Source organism: Echinops telfairi, unplaced genomic scaffold (genome assembly GCF_000313985.2).
Source record: "Echinops telfairi isolate 266 unplaced genomic scaffold, ASM31398v2 ScPeMD7_7458;HRSCAF=8496, whole genome shotgun sequence".
Classification (NCBI taxonomy): domain Eukaryota; kingdom Metazoa; phylum Chordata; class Mammalia; order Afrosoricida; family Tenrecidae; genus Echinops; species Echinops telfairi.
In genome coordinates, this window is record NW_022111358.1 from 45,149,471 (window position 1) to 45,171,019 (window position 21,549).

Consider the following 21,549-nt stretch of genomic DNA (forward strand, 5'->3'; position numbering starts at 1 on the left):
CTGCTACACATTCCTGTTGACAAGCCACATGGAGCTACGCTGATGGAGCCAGAGCCCTGGAGCCGGAGGAGCCACGTGGAGACCCACAGCCATGTGAGACCCATGGTCAGCGCTAAGACACTTCCACCGCCACTGGATCCACAAGACTTCCCACCCACCGGCCTGTGACCTTCCTGCATTTGGCATCTTTACATGTGTTGCGTGAGTCTGAAGAGGACTTTATAAACTGATATCAGACCATACGAGCTAATATCGGACTCATGGACTTGATCTAGACTGGGTTGTTTCTCAATACACAGTTGTTCTTTGATAGAAAACTCCTTCTTACACACATGAGTCTCCCTGGATTTATTTCTCTAGTCTACCTGGACTAACACTCGTCCCTCCTTCTCTGTCAATACAACCCTCTCGGGTCCCCTCAGTAGATTTAAAGTGATGACCGTTTTCCAAGCAGCGTCTGTTACACCCGCCCAGTGGGGTGGGGGTGGGGGGCGGTGGGTGGAGCACTATGCTGGGGCAGGGAAGCAAGGAGCTGGGGTGGAAGCTGTGAGGCAAAGGGGAGGAAGCCCCGGCGCAAATTACCCCGGATGAAAGGCGGGGCTGTGGTGTTGGAGTGCTCAGCCCGCTTCACCCAAGACAGGTGGGAAGAGGTTTCCGGCTTCAGTTTAAGTGCGCTCAGGCTAGGACATTTAGGTGACAGTGACCAGATCTAAGCAGAAGGACCCCACAAGCAGCCGTCTGTCAGGAAACCAGTTCTGGAGGAGGGGAGAGGCGGCCTTGCTTGATGGCCTTTGCTGATTCCTGTGGTGTCAGTACTCTCGCCACAAGAGATTTCAAGCTAACATGCCACCCCTGAATGTGGAGTCAGAAGACATGCCCATCACCTGCTTTTATTATTCTTAAAAGATCATTTTATTGGGGGCTCTTACAGCTCTTATTACAATCTATACATCAATTGTATCGAGCATATTTATGCATACATTGCCATCATTCTTTTCTACACATTTACTTTCTATTGAACCCTTATCAGCTCCTTTTTACCCCTCCCTCTCCCCTCCCACCCTCATGACCCCTTGATAAATTATAAATTATTATTATTTTCATATCTTACGCTAACTGGTGTCTCCCTTCCTCCATGGTTTCTGTTGTTGGTCCCCCTGGAGGGGAGGGTGTGGTTTTGTGTCAATCACTGTGATTGGTTCCCCCTTCCTCCCCTCGTCTCCCCACCTTCCCTGTCCCCTCCTGGTATCACTGTTCCTATTCCTGTTCCTAGATTCCTTGTGTTGTGACCTCCTATCTCTTATCCGCACCTGTGCACATGCTCCGGTCTAACCTTCACCAGCTTTTAGGAGCTGGTATAAACAGCTCCAGTCACCACTGTTGGGGTGCCCATATCATTCGTGAGAGTGGCACAAAGTGGCACAAAGTGCCCACCATCCGCACCGTCATTCCCTGAGACTGCACATCGCCGTGTGGGATGAGATGCACCCTCGCCCAGGTCAGTCTGAGTCTGGGCTCATAGACTGGAACGTCCCTTAGGGATCTTAGGGAGCACCCAGTTCACTCGCTCCTCTAGCTAAGAAGGAAACACTATTTTTGTTCATGTCACCAGCTAGTCCTCCCCTGTTCCATCTCTGTCTTTTCCAGCCACCATCCGGGAAGAGTCTGGCCACTATGTCGGGCAGCCTCCTGTTTCATGAGGGAGGCACTGCAACAGTAAACATCATTCTGCTACAAGGAAGAGCATCCTCGGGGTTTTATCCTGAAAGCACCTCCCGCAGAAAAATGTGTGTTCACGCACGGGGAACTTTTTTTTTTCTCCAACAGTTTTATTGGCAAGTAATTTACAGATCCTGTCACTTAATAACTCCCTCACTCGATCAAGAATTATGAGTCTTTTTTTAAAATACGTATTCTGAAGGTCCAATGTTGTCACACCATTTTCTTGATTGCTCCACCCTGGTTCCGGCAAGGATTGCAGGCAGGTGCCTAGGATGGCCTTGGCGACCTTTCAGTATGCTCTTCTCACAAAGCTTTCCCGCCCCTTGGATCTAAGTTCTGGGAAAACAGAGCTATTTGGCTCATCCGTGCACCTTCCACGGTTGTTAACGTCGCTCCACTTTTGTATACGGCCATTTTCAGTTTGCACAACTCATTCATCCTTCAGGACCGACTTGCAATGAAGCTTTGGGGACCCCTTCCTTCTTTCAGATTGAGGGGTCCCTGTGGTGCGCTTTTCGACAAGATGTATATGCATCTTTGTCGAAGCAAGCTCCACATAGTCTCGTATTGACCATAGCACGCTCCACGTTGTATCAGTGACTTAATTCTCTCGGCCAGCCTTGAGCCTCCCCCGTGCAAATGTTACATAGAAGCATCATGCGTGGTACCGACTTGCTGGTTAGTCAATGCTGGCAGGACTTAGAGATCAACGTTCGCATGTATAGAAGGAGGTAAAAAATGGTCAAATGGGTGTAACCTTCTCCTTTCTGCTGGCACTTCACCTCTGGCTTAACCCAAGGGCTGGCCTTTCTACCCACTATCTGCCCCCTGAAGCACCAGACTCCCCAAGCCCAGCCCCACTCACCTTGGAGACCGAGAAGGAGCAGCACTGGGGGCAGCCACATGGTCCTGTTTCACCGGCAAAACCAAAGCCCAGGTGTTTGCACCAGAAACGAGAAGGCCCCACCTTCCTCTTGTCAACGCCCCTTGGTGTTTTCTTTTTAACTCAGCTGCTTCCTTTCCAACATCTCAGCAACTTCCTGATTTTAAGTCACATTTAGAAAAAGGGGAAGAGAAGCCAATGGTACTTCAGGAAATGGAATAACGGCAGGGAAAGAGGTCGCTGGTTGTTTCCTTCACATAAACACCCTCTGATCCTGCGTGCGAGTCGATCACAGCAAATGAAGCATCCAATTGAGGGAACCCTCCATCCTCTGCCTTTGGCTCGTCTCCCTTCATCTAATCAGTTCTACCACCTCCACCTCCACCACCACCACCACCACCACTACCAAAATGCCTACTTTATATCATACAATGTACCTGGAACTCTGGGGTGAGGATTCTCGTGTGTTCCTAGTCTAAACCTTTTCCTCTGTCCCCCTTCCTTGAACCCAACCCATCTGGGCCAAACATTCCTATGGGGAAGTTCTACCTGATGATATAGTAGTAACCTGATTTTTATACTACCTGACTGTATACTAGTCATCGTATGCCATTAATCGTGTCACAGACTACCAATCAACTACCAAGTTCCGTCGTGTCACACTAACTCACACCTGATGCTCTTCACTTGCCAAGCAGGTGCCGGTCACATGTTGCTAGAGCCTTCTCGTCCTGCATTTCCTCCGATGGAAGATAAAATCATCGTAATGATTCTCTTCTCGTACCACCGCCACGGACATCCGCAAGATAATGCCGGTAAAGTGCGTGGCCCCGTGCCTGGAATACAGTAGCTACCCAGTTAAGGGTCAATCTCTTTAGAATTGTGTTGGACCATTGAAATCGTTTTGCATCTCAATCAGGTATATGTTCCCGGTACACGTCAAAAGCTTCTTTTTAAGCTGCTAGTATGAGGGGGGGGGGGGCGGGGGCTGCAAGTACCTGGAAGTAATCATTCCAGTGACAGCCCCAACGAGGGCTTCAACTTCTTCTCTTCCCCGGATGCATGTCCACAGTCTAACTGTCGCTGTCCTTCAAAACTCCCCACCTACATCCTGGCATTCATTGTAAGAGAATAACTTGTCTCCTCTTTTCCCATATCTGATGGAATTTGGTATGAAGGCTTGAATCCTGGATGCGACAACAAAACATATGGGGCCTCGTCTTAAATATCTGACTCACTACTCATCTGAGAGCCCCAGAATGAGCAGAGCGGATGGTCCCCACAGGTGTGTCCCACAGTGTCATTTCTTCAGTATAGACAACAGCTGGGGCTTCATTCTCCCCAACAAGAACAGACAACTCTCCAGCCACGTCAGCTCTGTTCTTAAGTTGTTTCCCTGTTTTCTCGATCTGATCTCTGGAACTGTTCATAAACTAAATGAAATGGGGGTGATCAAAGGCAAGAACGGACCACTGAAATATACATGCATACATTTAGAATTATACCCACTGCAGTCACATTTCACTATGATCCGCCATCGTCCCAATCTCCGCCGATATGGCGGACTGGGCTAACGAAGAGGATTCGTCTTCTGCTGCAACCATAGAAACTTTATTTAAGAGGCAGCGTGGGTTAATGCACAACTGAAATCAAAGTCAAGAAAGGGAAATCTCCAGATGTCAGAAATGTAAAAGGAACTGAAAGTCAGGACCGTGAACAGGATCTGATGCCAAATGGCTAATGCAGATCATTAGCAATGGATGTGGACTTCTGGGACTGGAGGAGGGGCGTGGTTTAAACAACGACTTAGGTCAGGAGCTGATGCCTCCGTGCCAGGTGTGGAGCCAGAGCAAAGCTCTGGTGGCTAAGCCGGGGAGAGGAAACTCCATGCACAGGCTCAGGGAGGCATCAAGCCTAAAGGAGACGAGGGGTCTACCGTGAGAAGCTGCGTTACATCAGCAAATGAGATCAAAGCCACATGTCCCATGATGCAGAAGTCTCAGGGAAACAAGTCAACGTAAAAGCAGGCTAGTAAACATGGCATGGTTTCTAAGAAGGAACCTGGAGGTGATCCGACATCCATCAAAGATGCAAACATCTGGCCGGGCACCCTTGACCTTTCAATGGGCGTGATAACAGAAACGAAGGGAACAGTGTTGATCAAGACGCTGAGGAACTGATGGGGATCAGTAAGAGCGAAGGGAATCTCATGGATGCACAAGCGAAGGCCATTGCTGACTGGGGGGGAGGGGGAGGATCATAGGAACAGGTGGCAAAGTCACAGGCGTGGCCCTTCATGATGCAAGCAAATGTCACGTTGGTGGGACTGAATTCAAATTCGGATCTCGGAAGACAATGTCAACCAGCCGGTGCCACAGCTCTTCCTAGATGGACTGCTCCTGTCCCTGAAGAAATGGGCATTGCACAGAGCATCTCCCTCCGAAGCTGGAGATCCCTGGGTGGTTGTTTTTTGTGGGAGTCTGCACGTCCCTCAGCCCACGGCCTGCGCCGTCCGCTGTCTTTAAGCTTCCCATTCCGGGATGTTCCCTGGCCTATTGTCCTGCCTGAGTTTGGCCTTTGTAATGATTGGTGCTCGGTGGCAGGCAGCCGCCATGCTCATTGGACACCTCCGCCAGGCATCCAAGTGCACCTCCTTTGCATGTGGACCGTCCAAGTGCACCTCATTTGCATGCGGACCTGTTTGAGGACTGATGCCTGCCATTTCTTCCATATTTGGTAGCTGCGTGATTATTGGATACTACCCGTTACACTTTATTAGCATATGATGTAATGTTACCCACCATTGGGTATTCATTACACTTTATTAGCATATGATGTAATGTTACCCGCCCACCATTGGGTATTCGTTACACTTTATTAGCATATGAGGTAATGTTACCCGCCCACCATTGGGTATTTAAGCCCCTGCCTTCTGCTCAATAAACGAGGCTTGATCAGACTCCTGTCTTGCCTCCGTTTCTCGCGTCTCTTGCTCCTCTTCATTCCCAGTCCCTTTTTCAGGTATCCACGTTGTTTGATGACCTGCAGGACGGGTCAGTTTTTAAGCATGAAAAGAAGATGGTGCAGTGTCTACCCTTGTGATCCAAGGCGGCATCGCTGATGTTCTGATGAATGATGGAGAAACAGCAGTAGATGATGATGTCCACACTCTCCAAGTTCTCACAAGGGACAAACGTCTAGTACCTGGAGGTGGAGAAATAGAGAGCAAGTGGGCCAACAACTCCCATCCGTGGAGAGGCCTGTCCTGGACTTGAACCGTAGGCTGCTAAAAAGCTTGCAGTGGCGTTTCGAAGCTGTTCTCCAAGTCCTGGTGGGAAATCCTGGTGTTCAGGCCAACTAAATCATCTCTAAGCTTTATGCAACCCATGAAGCAGGAAATGAAAGTGTTGGATTGGATACTGAGGCTGAAGTCCCTGCTGGAAAGGACATGTTGGAGGCTGGTGATCCGGATACTTACCTGGGGAGATACTAGGCCATCAAACTGGCTGTCACTGTACTTTGAGTGGCTCAGGTCCTCAGGACAAAACCAGCTGGGGGGCAGAAGCCTCCAAGTGGCAAGGAAGACTGGGATAATGACCACGGTGACTGAATCGCTTCATTTTACTGCTAAGGTCGAGTAGTGACCTAGGAATAGAATTACCCACTGTTTTGTTTTTCTCCTTAAGCTAAGATGTGCTTTGTGTTTATATCCTCAGCTGGATGATATAATACATGTGTTGTTACTATGGGGGGAGAAAAGTAGATTGATAAGTAATGAGGTTGGTTAAAAAAAAAAAATGCCTGCCATCAAGTCTGTTCTGACTTATAGTGACCCTATTGGCTAGGGTAGAGCTGTCTCTGTGGGTTTCTAAGACTGTCCATATTTATAGGAATAGACAGGCTCATCTTTCTCCCAGGGAGTGCCTGGTGGTTTTGAACTGCTGACTTTCTCGTAACCTTGGGCAAAGCAGACAGAAAACCAAAGCCACACCTGCAGGCCACTACCTATTTTTCTACAGCCCCGGAGCTCAAGGTCATCGGAAGCAAGGAAACCCTCAATGGGATGGAATGACCCACTGACCCCGGCAAAGGACTCAGCTCTACCGCTGGTTGGGAGGGTGGCTCAGTGTCCGTGTGGACCAGCCCCTAGCACATCATCACAGGTCCGGTAGGCACAATGGTACAGCGATGATAAGTAAAGATTATAGTAAAGTCATAGAGAGCATGAGAGATAGAAGAGAGATTGAAATAATGGAGTCAGACACATCTCATGGTAGCATGCTCACCTCAGCCCCGTTTGGTGGTCCACGTGGAAAAAGAGAGAGAGATTTATTGCTAACCAAGGCTTTTATATTCTCTGGGGACGTGCAAGCCCCCCAATTAAAGGTGAAAACATACGTCACAGGAAAGGGTTGTGCTATAGGCAATACAGTAATGGGAGGGGGGTGATCTAGGGGTATCCACATAATAGGAAGGGGAGGTATTGGGGGTACACATGTGACAAGATGGGCGGATCCTAGATTCAGGGAGGCAGCTTAATTTTGGATGTCACTGAGCTGGTTTGAACTGTTCTCTGGCTCACTGTAGAAACCATTATCAGTAGGGTTTAAACCCACCTGCAGGGACCAAACTGATGGCTGCAAGCCTTTAGGGAGAAGTAACCCTTTGTTCTTAACAGCAGTGAATGGGCCCCTCTTGTGGTGGGACCACAGTAGTCTGGCCACTGACTGCCTTCAGGGAGGTAATGTGACAATTATTTACCATTAGCTGCGAGCAGTGTCCTAAGTCCCACATCTATCTGGGGGAGACGACTTGGGGGACATCTTCCTGTTTCCCACAGCTCAGGACGGGGCTACGTTCCTCTGCCCGATGCACGAAGTCACCACAGGAAGTGACAGCCCCGAACAACTTCAGCAGGAGCTAAGGAGGGTCTCTCATTTTTAAATGGTTTGGGAGGAACCAAAAGAGGAGAAATCATGACACGTGAAAATGATACTCAATTAACATTTTTAACGCACACGTTTTGCTAAGACTGTGCCAGCTTCCATGCTACGTGGAGAAGTTGAGTAATGATGACTGAGATCGTAGGACCACCCAGTCAAGAACGGTGGCTCTCGGGCCCGCTGCAGAAAAGGTGTGCCAGCCTGAAAGAATAAGAGAAGGGGGCTGAGCGCTGAGCTGCCAGGCTCTGCAACCCTTATGGATCAAGAGTGGGAGGAGGCAGCCGAGGAAGGGGCGTCTGGTGGAGCAGTAGAAGCCCTGTAGACAGCGGTTCAAATCCCCTAGGAGCTCAGGGGGAGGGAAGACTTGTGAAGATTACAGACCAGGGACCTCTAGGGGCAGCTCCGTGCTGTCCTGTGGGACTGCTGGGAGCTGTCATCAACCCCAGGGCGCACACACACAAGAGTGAGGTAAGAGGGAACCCGGGGTTCTGTGAAAGCAACGAAAGGGAACGTTTCTAGAAAGAAGATGTGGTGAGCAGAGCCAAGAGGTGCTGAGAGGTTGAGCCAGCCATAGAGAGAAGGTGCCTTTGACTCTGGCCCCCAGGGAAGCTGCTGGGACCCAAGTCAAGAACGCTTCAGGGCAGCCAGATGGACACGGTTAAAGAGCCGATGACAGCGGAAGCAGAGGAGAGACAGTGAAGGTAGACGGAGTCTTCAAGGAGCTCTTAAGAGGGAAAATAGAGAGGGCTTCAGGCTAAGGAGAGTGCCTACTCGAAGGGTTGACGGTTTGAGTCTACCCAGAAGTGTCCTGAGAAACAAGACCTGGAGCTCTACTTCCGGTAAATGGTCGTCAGAAACCCTGGGGAGCACCCTTCTACTGTGACACACAGGAAGTCGTCGTAAGCCAGAGTCAACGCTGTGGGAGACAAAGATTTCTCCCACGTTCTCTCCCCCAGATGTATCCCAAACTTAGCTGCTTGCTACACATGGCAAACAACCACACACTTGGAGGTCAGCAGAAGTCGATCAGGGGTTATTTTCCCTAAGGGTTATCAGCCATCCAGAGCAAGCAGTCACAACAAGTAGCACCCACTCCCTTCTGATAAGGATAGTACTTGTCTGTTTCCTTGTAGGAGACCCCAGAGAGGTCAAACCCACCCAAGGGTGACCAAGGACAGGCCGCCATCATGAATCTAGGGTCTGCCCATCTTGTCACATGTATACCTCTATTCCCCCCACCCTTCCTATGGGGACACCCTTTGCTCATCTCCTTCCTGTCATGCTTAAGCCTATCAGACATCCCCTTCCTATGATGTGTATGCCTATTGTACTGCCCCTTCCTGTGATGTGTGGTTACCTGTAATCGCGCCCCCCTAAGTAGTTATAACCCCTGGTTAGCAATAAAGTGGGTCTGTCTCTTGCTCTCAGAGGTCTCCCCATGAGGACCACCAAGCGGGGCTGAAGTGAGCATGCTACCATGAATTGTGTCTGACTCCATTACTCCAATCTCTCTTCTATCTCTCATGCTATGACTTCACTGTAATCTTTACTTAGTATCGCCGTACAATTGCGCTACCGGACCCGTGGTGACTTGTTGGGGGCCCTCCTTTCCCCCCCGCACACCGCCACCACAACTGGTCTATTCTGCGATGGAAATAGATTGTAGGCAACCTGAACTATGGAACATGGGAGCCCCGAGAGTGCTCGTGGGGTTTGACACAGGGCTGCTGACTCTCGGCCGTTCAAACCCACCAGCTGTTCCCTGGAGAAAGAGCATGCGGTCCACCCCGGAAAGATGGACCCTGGAAACCCAGCGTTGAGTGCTGATGTCAGGACAGGCTGGATGGCGGTGGATTTGCTGACAGCCAGTCTCCAAGATCTCCTTCTGTCCTGGCGGAATTTTAAGTCCAAGCACACACGTAGATTTAATGACACACACTTTTTAAATAGTTGAGTGAATTTTTAAAAAGACAAACAGCAAAATAAAATCTATTGGAACAAGTGTGCCCCCCAAAAACTGCTGCACAAAGAACTCAGGCGAATCCAAACGGAAAACACTGAGACCCGAAGGAAAAATTGCCAAAGGCCATAAACCCCAATTCACAAAAGCCAAAATAGACAGAGCTAATATTCAGCAGGCAGGGAAAAAATATAGTGTAGCTTTATTAGAACTCAAACACATGGACATATTCAAATAATAAAAGCATAACATTTTCCCAATTACCCAAGGTGCGTTTAATATTTAATAAAGGCAATAAGCCCAGGCGTGACAGTGTGGGAACCCCATGCACAGTTAGTGGCCAATACAATGGCAGTGGTTCTCAACCTGTGGGTGGTGACCCCTTTAGGGGTTGAATGAGCCTTTCTCAGGGGTCGCCCGATTCATCACAGTAGCAAAATCACAGTGAGGAAGTAGCAACACAAATAATGGTATGGTTGGGGGTCACCACCGCATGAGGAACTGTCTGAAAGGGTCGCGACGTTAGGAAGGTTGAGAATCACTGCGCTAAGGCCACAAAGCAACATGGTAATGAGTCTGAAGAACTCGACAAGGGCCTTGCCTTTGCTTAATCACCCTACTTCTCATACTCTACCCTGAGGAAGGGCATCATGCCACGCAAGCAGCGGGTCTGTGAGAATGAGGAAGACTCTCTGAGAGGCGGCCTGGCCCGGACCGGGCAGCTGTTCCTTCTCTTGGGCCTCGGTGGCGGTGCGTCGGAATCGGCTCATGGCACGTGACAACAACAGCAACAACACGCTAAGAGAAAATTGGAACTGGGACCCATGTGAGCGAAACATGGGAAAGATCCTAATCAACCCCCAATAGCATGTTAGGTAACTATAATAGGTGGGTATATGGTATGGGGGAAATCATAGCAGACAGCAACATCAGTGAAACGTTAGCACTGTGGTTCTCAACCTTCCTAATGCTGCGACCTTTCATACAGTTCCTCATGTCATGGTGACCACCCACCCCTCAACCGTAGAATTATTTTCATTGCTACTTCATCACTGTCATTTTGCTACTGCGATGAATCGGGTGACCCTGTGATCGGGTCCTTCCACCCCCAAAGGGGTCTTGGCCCACAAGTTGAGAACCACCACTTTAGAATGTATTTCTAAATGAGGATTGTCCATGTTACGAGGTGGGGTGCTAACTGCGAGGTCAGCAGTTCAAACTCACAGCTGATTTGAGGAAGAAAGATGAGGCTGGCTCTCTCTTCTTGTAAGACGTCCAGTCTGGGAACTGCCCAGGGCACTTCCATTCTGTCCTGTAGCGCTGCTGTCAGCCAGACCTGACGAGCTGGCAGTGGGTATGATTAAAGTGGTGGCTATCCTGAGAGAATTATCGGAACGAACGTACGTCTGCCTTCATTTGTTTTCATTAATAAAAGCCAGCATCACAGATTTTTCTCACTTCCTATAGAAATTCTGGGGAAGAGGCTGGCGGCTGGGTCAGCGGGTTCTGCTGCACCACTGAAGGGTGTGGGCCTCCCTTCCTGGGCAGGTCTCTGGCTGTGAGTGATGAATCGAATGTTCCAGTGGACAGCAGAGTGACCAGATGCCCACGTGCCTGAGGGATTTGAAGGCCGACTCTAAATATCTCAGGGGAACACCAAATGGCAGCTCCCCGGCAGGTGGACAGGGCACGTCTTCACGACAGCTCTGGTGCTAGGAGCCTTACTCAAATTACGTCTAAGCTTCACACCAAAGCCATAGGGGACGCATGTTCTCCTCTCTTCACAGATGAGAAAACAGGCTTGGAGAGGTCCTGAAAACCAGGGGTCGTCGATGAAAGCTCACCCCGCCCCCCCAAGGTTATTGTGTTATCCTTTGTAATGTGTCAGTGCGGTACACAGGAAAGCAACCTGTAGAGGGGACCCAGGGCTGGGGACCCGAACAGGGGGAAGCCCAACCCCCAACCCCACAACTCCAATGCCCTTTAGAGCCTAGTCGGCTAAAGCCAGAGGCTGAACGGTGCGCAGTGTATGGAATGACCCTGCCATCTGCACATCTACCTATTGCCTACACCTGCTCCGCGCCCCGGCCTGAGCTCTGGCCTCCCAGCCCCACCAGGGGCCCTGACAGGACCCCCTGGGACAGGTGTCTTTGTGGGGAGCAGCCGAGGAAAGAGGCTTCACACCCAGGAGACGAGGTTCCTCAGCTCACTGTCGGTCAGCCAAGCCAGGGAGGAGGTGGAAAGGGCCGGCCTGGAACAGAAAGGGGCTGACCCCTGGACAGGAAGCCTCGGTGGGCACTGAAGAGCAGGTCGCACTCTTCCGGCCGCATCAGCCAGGCGCCAAAGGACAGGGCTCCCCGGAGCAGCGGCTGCAGGAAGAGGAAGGGCCTGGGCAGGGTTGACAGAGAGACACACGAGTTTCTTCCCAAGCTCAAATAGCTGGGCCTCTCCTTGGCCGTCTTCTCATGCCAGGATGGGTGGCCCGTAGATAAAAGGCTCCAGATTCCGCTCCATTTTTTTTAAAACTGTCATTGAGTGCACTTTAACTGGGGACGACTCAACGCCGTGGGTATCGGAGTAAAGCCGTGTGTCACAATTCACTCACTGCTGTTGGGGCGATTCTGAAGCATCACCACCCGATAGGCTGGTTTTCAGATGGCAATGACCAGAGCTTGTGTGTGTGTGTGTGTGTGTGTGTGTGTGTGTGTGTGTGTGTGTGTGTTTTCCTGGAGGCACCCAGGCAATCCTGAGCAAAGGAAAATGAAGCTGGTAACAAGCATGACCTCGCCTTGGCTTGCTTCCATTACTGCTGCCGTCCTGTATGCACCGAGCGTCCAAGGGAAAAGGACAGAAGGGCTCCTTCGCAATTCAGATGTCCCACTCATCAGCATTTCCTACTCATTCACTCACTGGTTAGGAAATAGGTAAGCAAGGCAGGCGCCGGGACAAAGGGACATGGGTTGCAAATATCTCACAATGGATTAAAAGGGAACAAAGCACACCTGCTGCTATCAGATCCATTTGATGAACCCACAGCAGCCTGGACCGGGCTCTGGACCATCACAGGTGCAGACAGCCTCTGTCTGCAGTTAGCAGTCCCACACTTAGCTCGCTGGGCCCCTGATGCTCTTGGTTCTCAGAGATGCAGCTGGCCTAGCTCTGCGTCCCTACCCTGCTGGGCAGCCCCCCCCCCCCCAACATGGCCACAGTGCAGACCCTCTTGGGGATGGTTTCTGACTGGTTCGGACCAAGGTTTCCATCCTTCACAGTCAAAGCATCCTAGACCTGAGTACTCAGAGACTCATGCCACTCATGCACCATCCCTAGGGGTTCTGGGGGTCCGCAGTCTGACATCCATTCACCTGGGCTGTGTTCCCTCTGGGGGCTCCAGGGAGCATCTAGTTCACTGTTCGAGGTGTTTTTGTTGTTGTTTTCTAGTTTTGATTTGGCATCCACTCGATGGCTCCGGGTTTGGTTTGGGGCTCAAAGGCCACTCGCACCCCCTTCATTCACTCTGCTTCTGCCTTCATACCCCCTTCTCTTGAGTCTGACCTTCCCTGCTGTTCTCAGGGCCTCTGCGGTTACAATGGGCCACTGGGGGACCTGGGAGAATCTCCACTTCTCAAGATCTCTAACTCAGTGGCAACTGTAAATCCCTTTGCGGGGTTCTGGGGATTAGGGTGTGGAGATCTTTCTGTAAATGTTTTTTTATTTCACAAACCCGCAGTCGTCAAAAGACGATTCTGACTCACGAGACTCCATGGACAGAGCAAAAACTCCTGCTATGGTATCCAGGACGGCAATCTTTCACTTATTAATAAATCATTTTCTTGGGGGCTGTTATAGCTCTTATCACAATCCACACATACATCCATGGGTCAAGCACATTTGTACACATGTTGCCATCATCCTTTTCAAAATATTTTCTTTCTACTTCAGCCCTTCGTATCTACTCATTTCCCCGCTTGCCCCTCTCTTATGAACCCTTGATAAATTATTTTTCATGTCCCACATTGGCCGCTGTCTCCCTTCACCCACTTTCCTGTTGCCCGTTCCCCTGGGAGGGAGTTATATATAGATCATTAAGATCAGTTCCCCGTGTCCCTCCGCCAGGGACATCTTTTAAAAAGCCTCTGTCATCAAGCTGATTCTGACTCACCACAGCCCTAGGGCACAGAATAGAACTTCCCTTTGGGGTTTCCAAGACTGTAAATCTTTCTGGGAGCAGAAAGCATCAGCATTTTTGCCTCAGAGTGGCTGGTGGGTTTGAACCGGCAGCCTTTCCGTCGGCATCTGAACACTTGGCCACAGGGCCACCACGACTCTTGTGGACATTTTCAGGGTGCCATTGATCTGTTGGACAATGGAACTTGGGGAGAGGCAAGTAGAGCCTCTTCCCTTGCTTTTTTTTTGCCCCCAGCTCCTCTCTGCCCCTCCCCCTGCCCCAATCAAAACTCCATTTCACTCTGTTCTGCAGAGTGGTCACTGACTAGCTTAGTGATTCCCTGGAAGGACTCACAGACTCAACGGGAAGTTTATATTCACGACTACTGTTTATTCCAGCAAAGGATTCAGCGCAGGAACTGCAGGAAAAAGATAACACAAGCAAAGGCTGGAGGGGCCAGGCCGGGGCTCTCACACGCCCCATTCCTCCAGGCTCACAGGAACCGGCACTTCTCCCCAGCTGCAGGCCAAACCCATGGACACTGTCTCCACCCCGGGAGGCCACTTCAGTCTTAAGAGTCGGCCAAGTCACTACACAATCAGCCACTGGGCAGACCCCCAAACCAGGCACCAGGTATACCTCATGCATCTTCACGGTGACCTTAGACAACGCTGAGAACCTGGTGCAACCTGCCTCCCCCACCCCGGCACCCCCGCCCGTCTTGGGTGCACAGAATAGCACCGCTCATCGGTGCCTCTGAGAACATCCCAGGACTTCCTTCTCAGACTCTGCCCAAGGGTCACTGCCCAGGCTCCGGCCGTTCCCCAAAAGGAACAAGAACAGAGTCAAAGAGATCTGCTGTGTTAACACTCTGTCTGCATACTCCTCAAACGGAGGGGCCGGCCACACCATGCCCAGCTGGGGTATCCTGAGCTCACCAGGCATTGCAAGCCCACCAGCCACCCTGAGGAGGAGGAAACGATGAGGATGGCTGCTCCGGTGAAGGTTTCCCGCTTCCGAAACTTGGAGGAGCGGCTCTACCCTGTCCTACAGGTCGCTGTGACTCGGAACAGACTCTGCAGGCTTTGTCCCCAATCGGCTCATTCCACCTCCACTCTCTCCGAGCTCCTTCCTGGGGCCCCTCGTGAGCCCTGGAAAAGGGGGCCACTTCCCGCGGGTGTGGCCAAAGGGCAGAGAGCCACTGCCTTGTTAATACACTTCTAAAAAGGTTTTCTTTCTCAAACTGCAAGGGCTGCACTCGCCAGCTAATAGATAGGGTCACGCCTGTCCGGGGAGTTCGGGGGCAGGCCAGGGCAGCCATGTGTCTTGTCCGGGTGGGCGGAAGGAGACCATGTCAAGGAATCAGCGTTTGAGGCTCAAGGACGATTGGGTCTTACCTCCAAAGAACTCACTACCATCGAGTCGATGCCCAATCTGGGCGACCCTACAGGACAGGTAGAACTGCCCCTGGGCGTTTCTAGACTGACTGACCACGAGTGTACAGAGCCTCATCTTTCTCTCTGGGAATGGCTGGTGGTTTCACACTGCCCACCATGCAGTTGGCAGCCCATCCCCAAACCATGCCACCACCAGGGATCCTTGAGTGTCACCTGTTCAGCATTTTTCTTTCCCCAACACCTTGGGTGAGGACATAGGCCTGCCTAAATCCAAACCAATGCCACTGCCATTGAGTGCGCTCCCCCTCAGAGACCCGCTACAGGTTTCCCAGCCTGTGAATCATGACCGAAGCAGACAGCCTCATCTTTTTCCTCCCAGGGTGGTTGGCGGATTTGAACTGCCAACCTTGCAATTAGCAGCCCGACACCTCCCGCACTGCCACAGATACAGGAAAATCAATACTAGAAATAGAGCGTAGTTTAAGAGATTAAAAATTCAAAATGTAACAGTCCCCTCCTTACAGTAAAAGTTCCTTTTAAGCTTAATCAGCAGGTCAGGTGCATAAGTAGCAGGCATGAAACATCATCCCAATCTGGATTAAAAAAAAGGGTGCATGAAGTTTGGGGGGAAAGGGGGGATCTAATGGCCCTGGAGAAATGTCGGCATAGGTAATTTCCTGGTGATCCTTGAAACACCTGCTTTCTCAGAGTATCAGTTGTATTCTGTGACATTGTTAAAAATCTGCCAATTTCCTCCTACAATCATTGTAAAATAAATAAGCCGTTTCTTGTCTATTAACTTGTGGGGTCAGGACTGAACTCAGAAACCGCTCGTCAGGGAGACCGGGCTGCTGTGCGCTTGCAAGAATAAAGTTAGGAGTTTCTCAAATCAACCTGGTCTCCATTTCTGGCCATGGCCGCAGTCTCTCCCAGGCCCCTGGCAGTCCCACAAGAGCCCCACAGCGTTCCTGGGAGGTCACAGGAGCCTTGGGCCGGAGGGAGGGCTGACAAAAGGGCTGGCTGGGTCCCCCTCTCTGGGCCCAGGGCATCAGGGCTAAGCCAGGAAAGAACAGAGCTGCCCCCGGGGCCAGGGTACTCGTGCATTAAGAATGATGGTGAGTGCGCAGCCGTTGGCAGCAAGAAAAGCCTTCCTCCAGCACAACTGCTCATGCGGTAGCATTCCTGGCTGCTCCTTGGGGCAGGCCCTTCCCCTCCACCCCTACTGGCAATGTGCACTTAGGAAGGGATTGCTGTCAACACCAGTTCCCCCCATCTCTCCCTGGGTCAGAGGAGGCCTGGGGGGCTACTGGTTACACGTTCGGCCGGCAGTTTGAAACCCCCACCCCCTGCAAGGGAGAAAGATGAGGCTTTTCTGGGTTTGGTTTGATTTGGTTTTAGCTTTTCCCTTTGTCAAGCAATCGCCCCAGCGGGCATAGCCCCTCCTCCAGGGCACCCACCAGGCCGCCCTGCTCCTTGCTAGACCCAACCCAGCATTTCTACCAGCGCTGGGGAGCCCTTCCCACCTAGCCTGAGCTCGCCACTCGCCGATGTCACACCACTGTCTCCTGGGCCTTGTGGCCCCCTGACACAAGGCACCGAGGGCGAGCACGCCCAGGTAACCTGCCCCAGGCCACGTGTAGATAAGGGTGGTCTGAACCCATCCACGTGTGTTCCATAGCCCGAGCCCCACCGTTGTGTCCACTTGGCCAGGAGAGGACCCACCAACGTGACTGGGCTCCGGCCAGCGGAAGTCCCCAGGCCGACTCACTGATCAATGATTTACTAGCACGGGCATGAGTCAGAGGGACGCTCTAGAAGCAAAGGGGCCACTTGAATGGACCCTGTTGTTGGACAGGGAGACGGAGGACGTGGATGTGGAGACCGAGGTCACATTGTGGAATGGCTGCAGAGACAGGACTGGAATCCAGGTCTCCAGATTTGGGGGTTTCCACCATCGTTGATGGGGTACACACCAGGCCATCGAAGGAAAGGGGGGCTCTCTCATACTTTGGATGCATTATCAGGAGAGCCCAGTCCCTGGAAAAGGACCTCATGCTTGGTAAAGTGGAGGGGAAGACCCTTGACTGCACCCACGGGCTCCAACCTAACCACAGGGCTGGGCAGGGCTCCGTTCTGTTCGACGTGGGGTGGCGATGAGCACCAACAACAGTGACCATGACCTCTCTCATTAGATCTGTGGGCGTCACTGGGACTCATTCAAAGTACGTGATCTCCCTAACCCTACCCCAATGAGGGCCGGAAAGGAGACGTGGCCTCTGTTTGGCAGGCCCCAGGACAGGCCACTGCAACCCTTTTCCGTTTCTCACGATGCCACCTGTTGGTCTAGTTATGAGGCTTCGGGTCGTCTTTGCCTTGAGCTTCATCCAGACTGAAGGTCACCAGCCTTGATCTTCATCAGCAAGTGCCTCGAGTTCTCCTCACGTTCAGTAAGCAAGATGGTGTCATCTGCAGACTGCAGGTTGTTAATAAGTCGTCCTCCCATCCTGATGGAGAAAGGACGACCGTTGTCGGAGATTTTGTCTCGCTTGGATCAATGCTCGTGGAAGCAGCAAGCAGGAGATCACAAGACAGACGGGTCGCATGGTGCACGTCTGCTACCCAAGACCTCTTCAGAATATTGAAAAGCAAGAGCGTTACTTTGAGAACGAAGGTGCCCCTGACCCAAGCCATGGTTATTTTCAATCGCCACATGTGCCCGTGAGAGTCAGACCCTGAATGAGGAGGACGCGGTGCATCTGGATCGGGGTGCTGGAGAAGACTACGAAGGGGCCACGGACCACCAAAAGCCGAAACAAGCCTGTCTTGGAAGAAGAACAGCCAGAGGGCTCCTTAGAGGCAAGGATGGCGAGCTGTGTCTTCCATACTTTGGGCATGTCATCGCGAGAGACCGGTCCCTGGAGAAGGACGTGGTGCTTGGTAACGGAGGGGCAGCAAACGAAGAGGAAGGCCCTTGACCAGATGGACAGACACAGGACCAGATGGACAGACACAGGTCCACAACCATGGGCTCCCGCTCAGGAACGATGGCGAGGATGCCGCAGCACGGGGCAGTGTTTCGTCCTGTTGTGCAGAGGGGCCACCAGGGGTGGGCACCGACTTGATGGCACTGGACAGCAAGAGCAGGACAAGCCGTTGTGTTTTCTCCCCAGTGTCACGGGCCTCAGCGTTTCGAGAGGGCGGAGGACCTAGCGGCTCCGTGCTCACAGCCCAAACCAAGCCCTCGCCTCCACCCATAGGTGGTGTGTCCGGGTGTTTTGCAGGCTCCATTTCAGCACAGACTAGGCAGGAAATGGAGCGCTGGCTCCCAGGGGTGACAAAAGGCACCGAGGGAGTCCCGGGGCCGCTCCCAGCTGGCTTCATTTGCCTCGATGCCCACAGTCATGTCCTCACTGTGCTGCTCATTCCCCTGTGTTCCCCAGATTTCAGCATAGTGGGAGATGCCCTGGGGGCACCGCGGTCTCTCTTTTGTCTGCGTCAGCTCATTCGCTTGCGCTCCACAACCTTTGGGGGACCACAGCTAGGGAGAGCCCAGGTTGGAGAGAGGGCTCTGCACCAGAAAGGTCTGGAACGCTGAAGAGCCAGTGGTGCCACAAGGAAGGCCCGAGGGGGAGAACAGGACCCCTGGGCTCAGCCAATGCAGCCGAGGCGGCTCCTGAATCTCCACGTGGACATCAGGCAGGGCTGGTGGGAGACTCGGTGGTCCAAGGGGACCCTGAGCAGCGGTCAGAACTTTCCTGGTGCGGGGAGAAACCCCAGATACCTTAGAGCACTGGTTCTCAGCCTGTGGGTCGCAACCCCTTCGGGGGTCAAACAACCCTTTCACAGGGGTCACCCGATGCATAACAGTAGCAAAATGACAGTGATGAGGCAGCAATGGAAATAATTTTATGGTTGGGGGGTCACCCCAGCATGAGGACCTGTCTGAAAGGGTCGCACATGAGGAAGGTGGAGAACCACTGAAAGCTATGGATCAACAGCCCAGAACGAAAGCAAGAAAAGACACGTTGAATTTTGTCTAGTGCTTCTTGGAATCCTTCTCTGTGTCCCAGGTAAGGGCCCTACTTTAAACTGGGTGGAGGGTGTCAAACAATTGGGGGGTCCTTAACTTCATTCACTTAACCAACATGCATCGTGTCTCCAAAGGGACCCAGGAGCTGCCACATTCAATATGGCTTGTCATAAGCTTTGATTACACCAAATTAAAGGCCTCCCCACCCAATGCCCTTAGCACCTGTCCAGGGCCTCCCTGTCCCCGTCCATCTTCCCTGCCCAGCCCCACCCGCCCTGCTCCTCCTGCTGGAGACAGCCCTCCACCACCGGCCTGGGACTCGTCTGCCGAAATGGGGGAGGCGACTGCCGAGCCGGCTGCCCTGTTTCCACCGTCCCAAGCTCTCCAGAGAAATAAGCCTTCCATTTCTTCACCACTCCCACAGTCTCTCTCTCGGACCCATTGGTCCGTCTGCTGGTCCTTCGTGACATTCTAAGGGCCATGGCAGTTTGGCAGCTGGGGAAAGAAAACTGCTGAGGACAATGGAAACACTGTGTCTTGGACGCTCGCGGTAATTATCGAAAGGGACTGGTCTTTGAAAAAGGACCACAACTCCCCAGAAAACAGAGGAGACACGTCTCTGCATGTGTCACACCATCCCCAAGGGCCCGGCCGAGCATGCTGAGCTGGCAGCAGGACCGGAGGTTGGACTTGCGGAGAGCCATTGTTAGGAACAGTGTGGCTACAGACTTTAGCACGTTATGTTGTATCCATCTGATGGGTTTCTACATCAAGCACTGGGGATCCAAGGTGGACGAAGGTGGTGAAGGGGCCGGGGTGCTGGCAGCGGACAGGTACACAGTCAGCTGGGATCATTTCTTCCAGGGACTGTCTACAAAGGTGCAGGAAGAGTCCATGGAAAGCAGTAAGGGAGTGGGGGACCCTGGACAATACAAATGACTAAGCACTGAGGCAGTTACATCATCTGCTGTCAACTTGAGTGAAGGGGTGGAGTTTAGCCTGTCAATCATGCCGCAGCCAATGAGGCCTCTGTGTGGGCGTGGCCTTCTCCTGAGCATTCTGGGAACTCCTGTCTTCCTCCCTGGAGGTGGGACACACACTCTCCCTGGGAGACATTCCGGTTGACAATCCACATGGAGCTACACTGATGGAGCCAGAGCCCTGGAACTGGAAGAGCTACGTGGAAACCCACACCAACACTGAAATACTTCCACTGCCACTGGATCCACAAGACTTTCCACCCACTGGCCTGTGATCTTCCTGCATTCGGTGTCATTGCATGTGCTTAGTGAGTCTGAAGAGGAATGTGTAGATTGGTATCGGACATATGGGCTAATATTGGACTTATGGACTTGATCTGGACTGGGCTGGGAAGTTTTCTCAATATTCAATTGCTCTTGTATATAAAGCTCTTTCCTATACACACATAGTGTCTCTGGATTTGTTTCTCTAGTCCAACCAGATTAACACAAGCACCAACTACCAGCCCAAGAGTTGGCGGTTTGAATCTACCCCACAGTGCCTCACAGGCTGCCGTGACAATCTGCTCCCAAAGAGCCGTGGCCCCTAAAGCCCGTGGGGCCAGTCTATGCTGCACTCTCAGGCACACGCTGGGTTGCCATGAATCAGCACTGACTGCGGCAACGACAGCAACCAGGGGAATACACAGAAAACGAAAGCCAGAGCTAGGGGGAGGGGGCGTCTCAGAGTCAGGCGCTGCCAGACAGCACTGAGCAAGACTCCGTTAGGACTCCATTCAGTTCCAAGAACGGGCTGTGGACGGGGACTTACTGCCACTGGTCCCCACCGGCTACTAAACCAGGGAGCCGCAAGGTGCGTGGATCTCCAGCTAAGGCCCCAGTCTTCACTGGGAAAACCTGGCGGGGAGGCTAGCTCCTGCTCTCCAGTTCTCAGGTAGAGGAGCCCTGGTGGTGGTGTAGGGGTTACACATTGGGCTACTAACTGAGAAGGCGGCCGTTCTGAACCCCAAGTTACTCCTGGAGAGGAAGAGGCAGCTTCCCGTAGAGAGCTGCCCTCCTGGGCCGCCCTGAGTCAGGATTGACTCTGGTAGTGAGTGAGGTGGTTTGTTTGTTTATTTCTTTGTTTGGAGCACTCAAGTGAGCATCGACACCTGCCTCCCAGAGGAAATGTGATGGCTGGCGCCTCCCTCCCTGTTCGGCCTTCAGGAAGAGCATGGCTCAAGGACCCATCCATTGAAGGAGATGCATCATGTGTCTGCCAGGCTCCAGGGGTTCAGCAGGCTCTAGGGACCCAAAGGAGTAAGACAGACACAGTCCTTACTCTGGTACGTTTATTCAGCAAGCGTGGGTGAGCGTCCCTGGTGCACGGCCTTGGCGGGGGTCAGGGGATGGGGGGCAGGCACAAAGGAGAGAGATGGAGTGATAAGTACATATACAGTAATAGTCAAGTCGGTGGGCATGCTCCCCCA

At 52.2% G+C, this 21,549-nt stretch overlaps 2 protein-coding genes and 1 pseudogene across 2 annotated transcripts in view; 1 reads left to right on the forward strand and 2 right to left on the reverse strand.

Moving 5' to 3' along the window:
- The window catches only part of LOC101638488 (CMRF35-like molecule 2), a 33,502-nt gene extending 30,875 nt beyond the window's left edge, over positions 1 to 2,627 (reverse strand). Inside the window, exon 1 of the mRNA XM_004709307.2 lies at positions 2,588 to 2,627. Coding sequence (XP_004709364.2) covers positions 2,588 to 2,627 — 40 coding nt within the window. The remainder of the gene's footprint in view (positions 1 to 2,587) is intronic.
- Positions 2,628 to 3,350: 723 nt separating this feature from the next.
- Positions 3,351 to 6,215, forward strand: LOC101638179 (annotated as a pseudogene).
- Positions 6,216 to 8,183: 1,968 nt separating this feature from the next.
- LOC101664668 (CMRF35-like molecule 5) overlaps positions 8,184 to 21,549 on the reverse strand; it is a 23,628-nt gene continuing 10,262 nt past the window's right edge. Inside the window, exons 4-5 of the mRNA XM_045299492.1 lie at positions 11,781 to 11,896; positions 8,184 to 8,272 (exon numbers count right to left, since the gene is read on the reverse strand). Coding sequence (XP_045155427.1) covers positions 8,184 to 8,272; positions 11,781 to 11,896 — 205 coding nt within the window. The remainder of the gene's footprint in view (positions 8,273 to 11,780; positions 11,897 to 21,549) is intronic.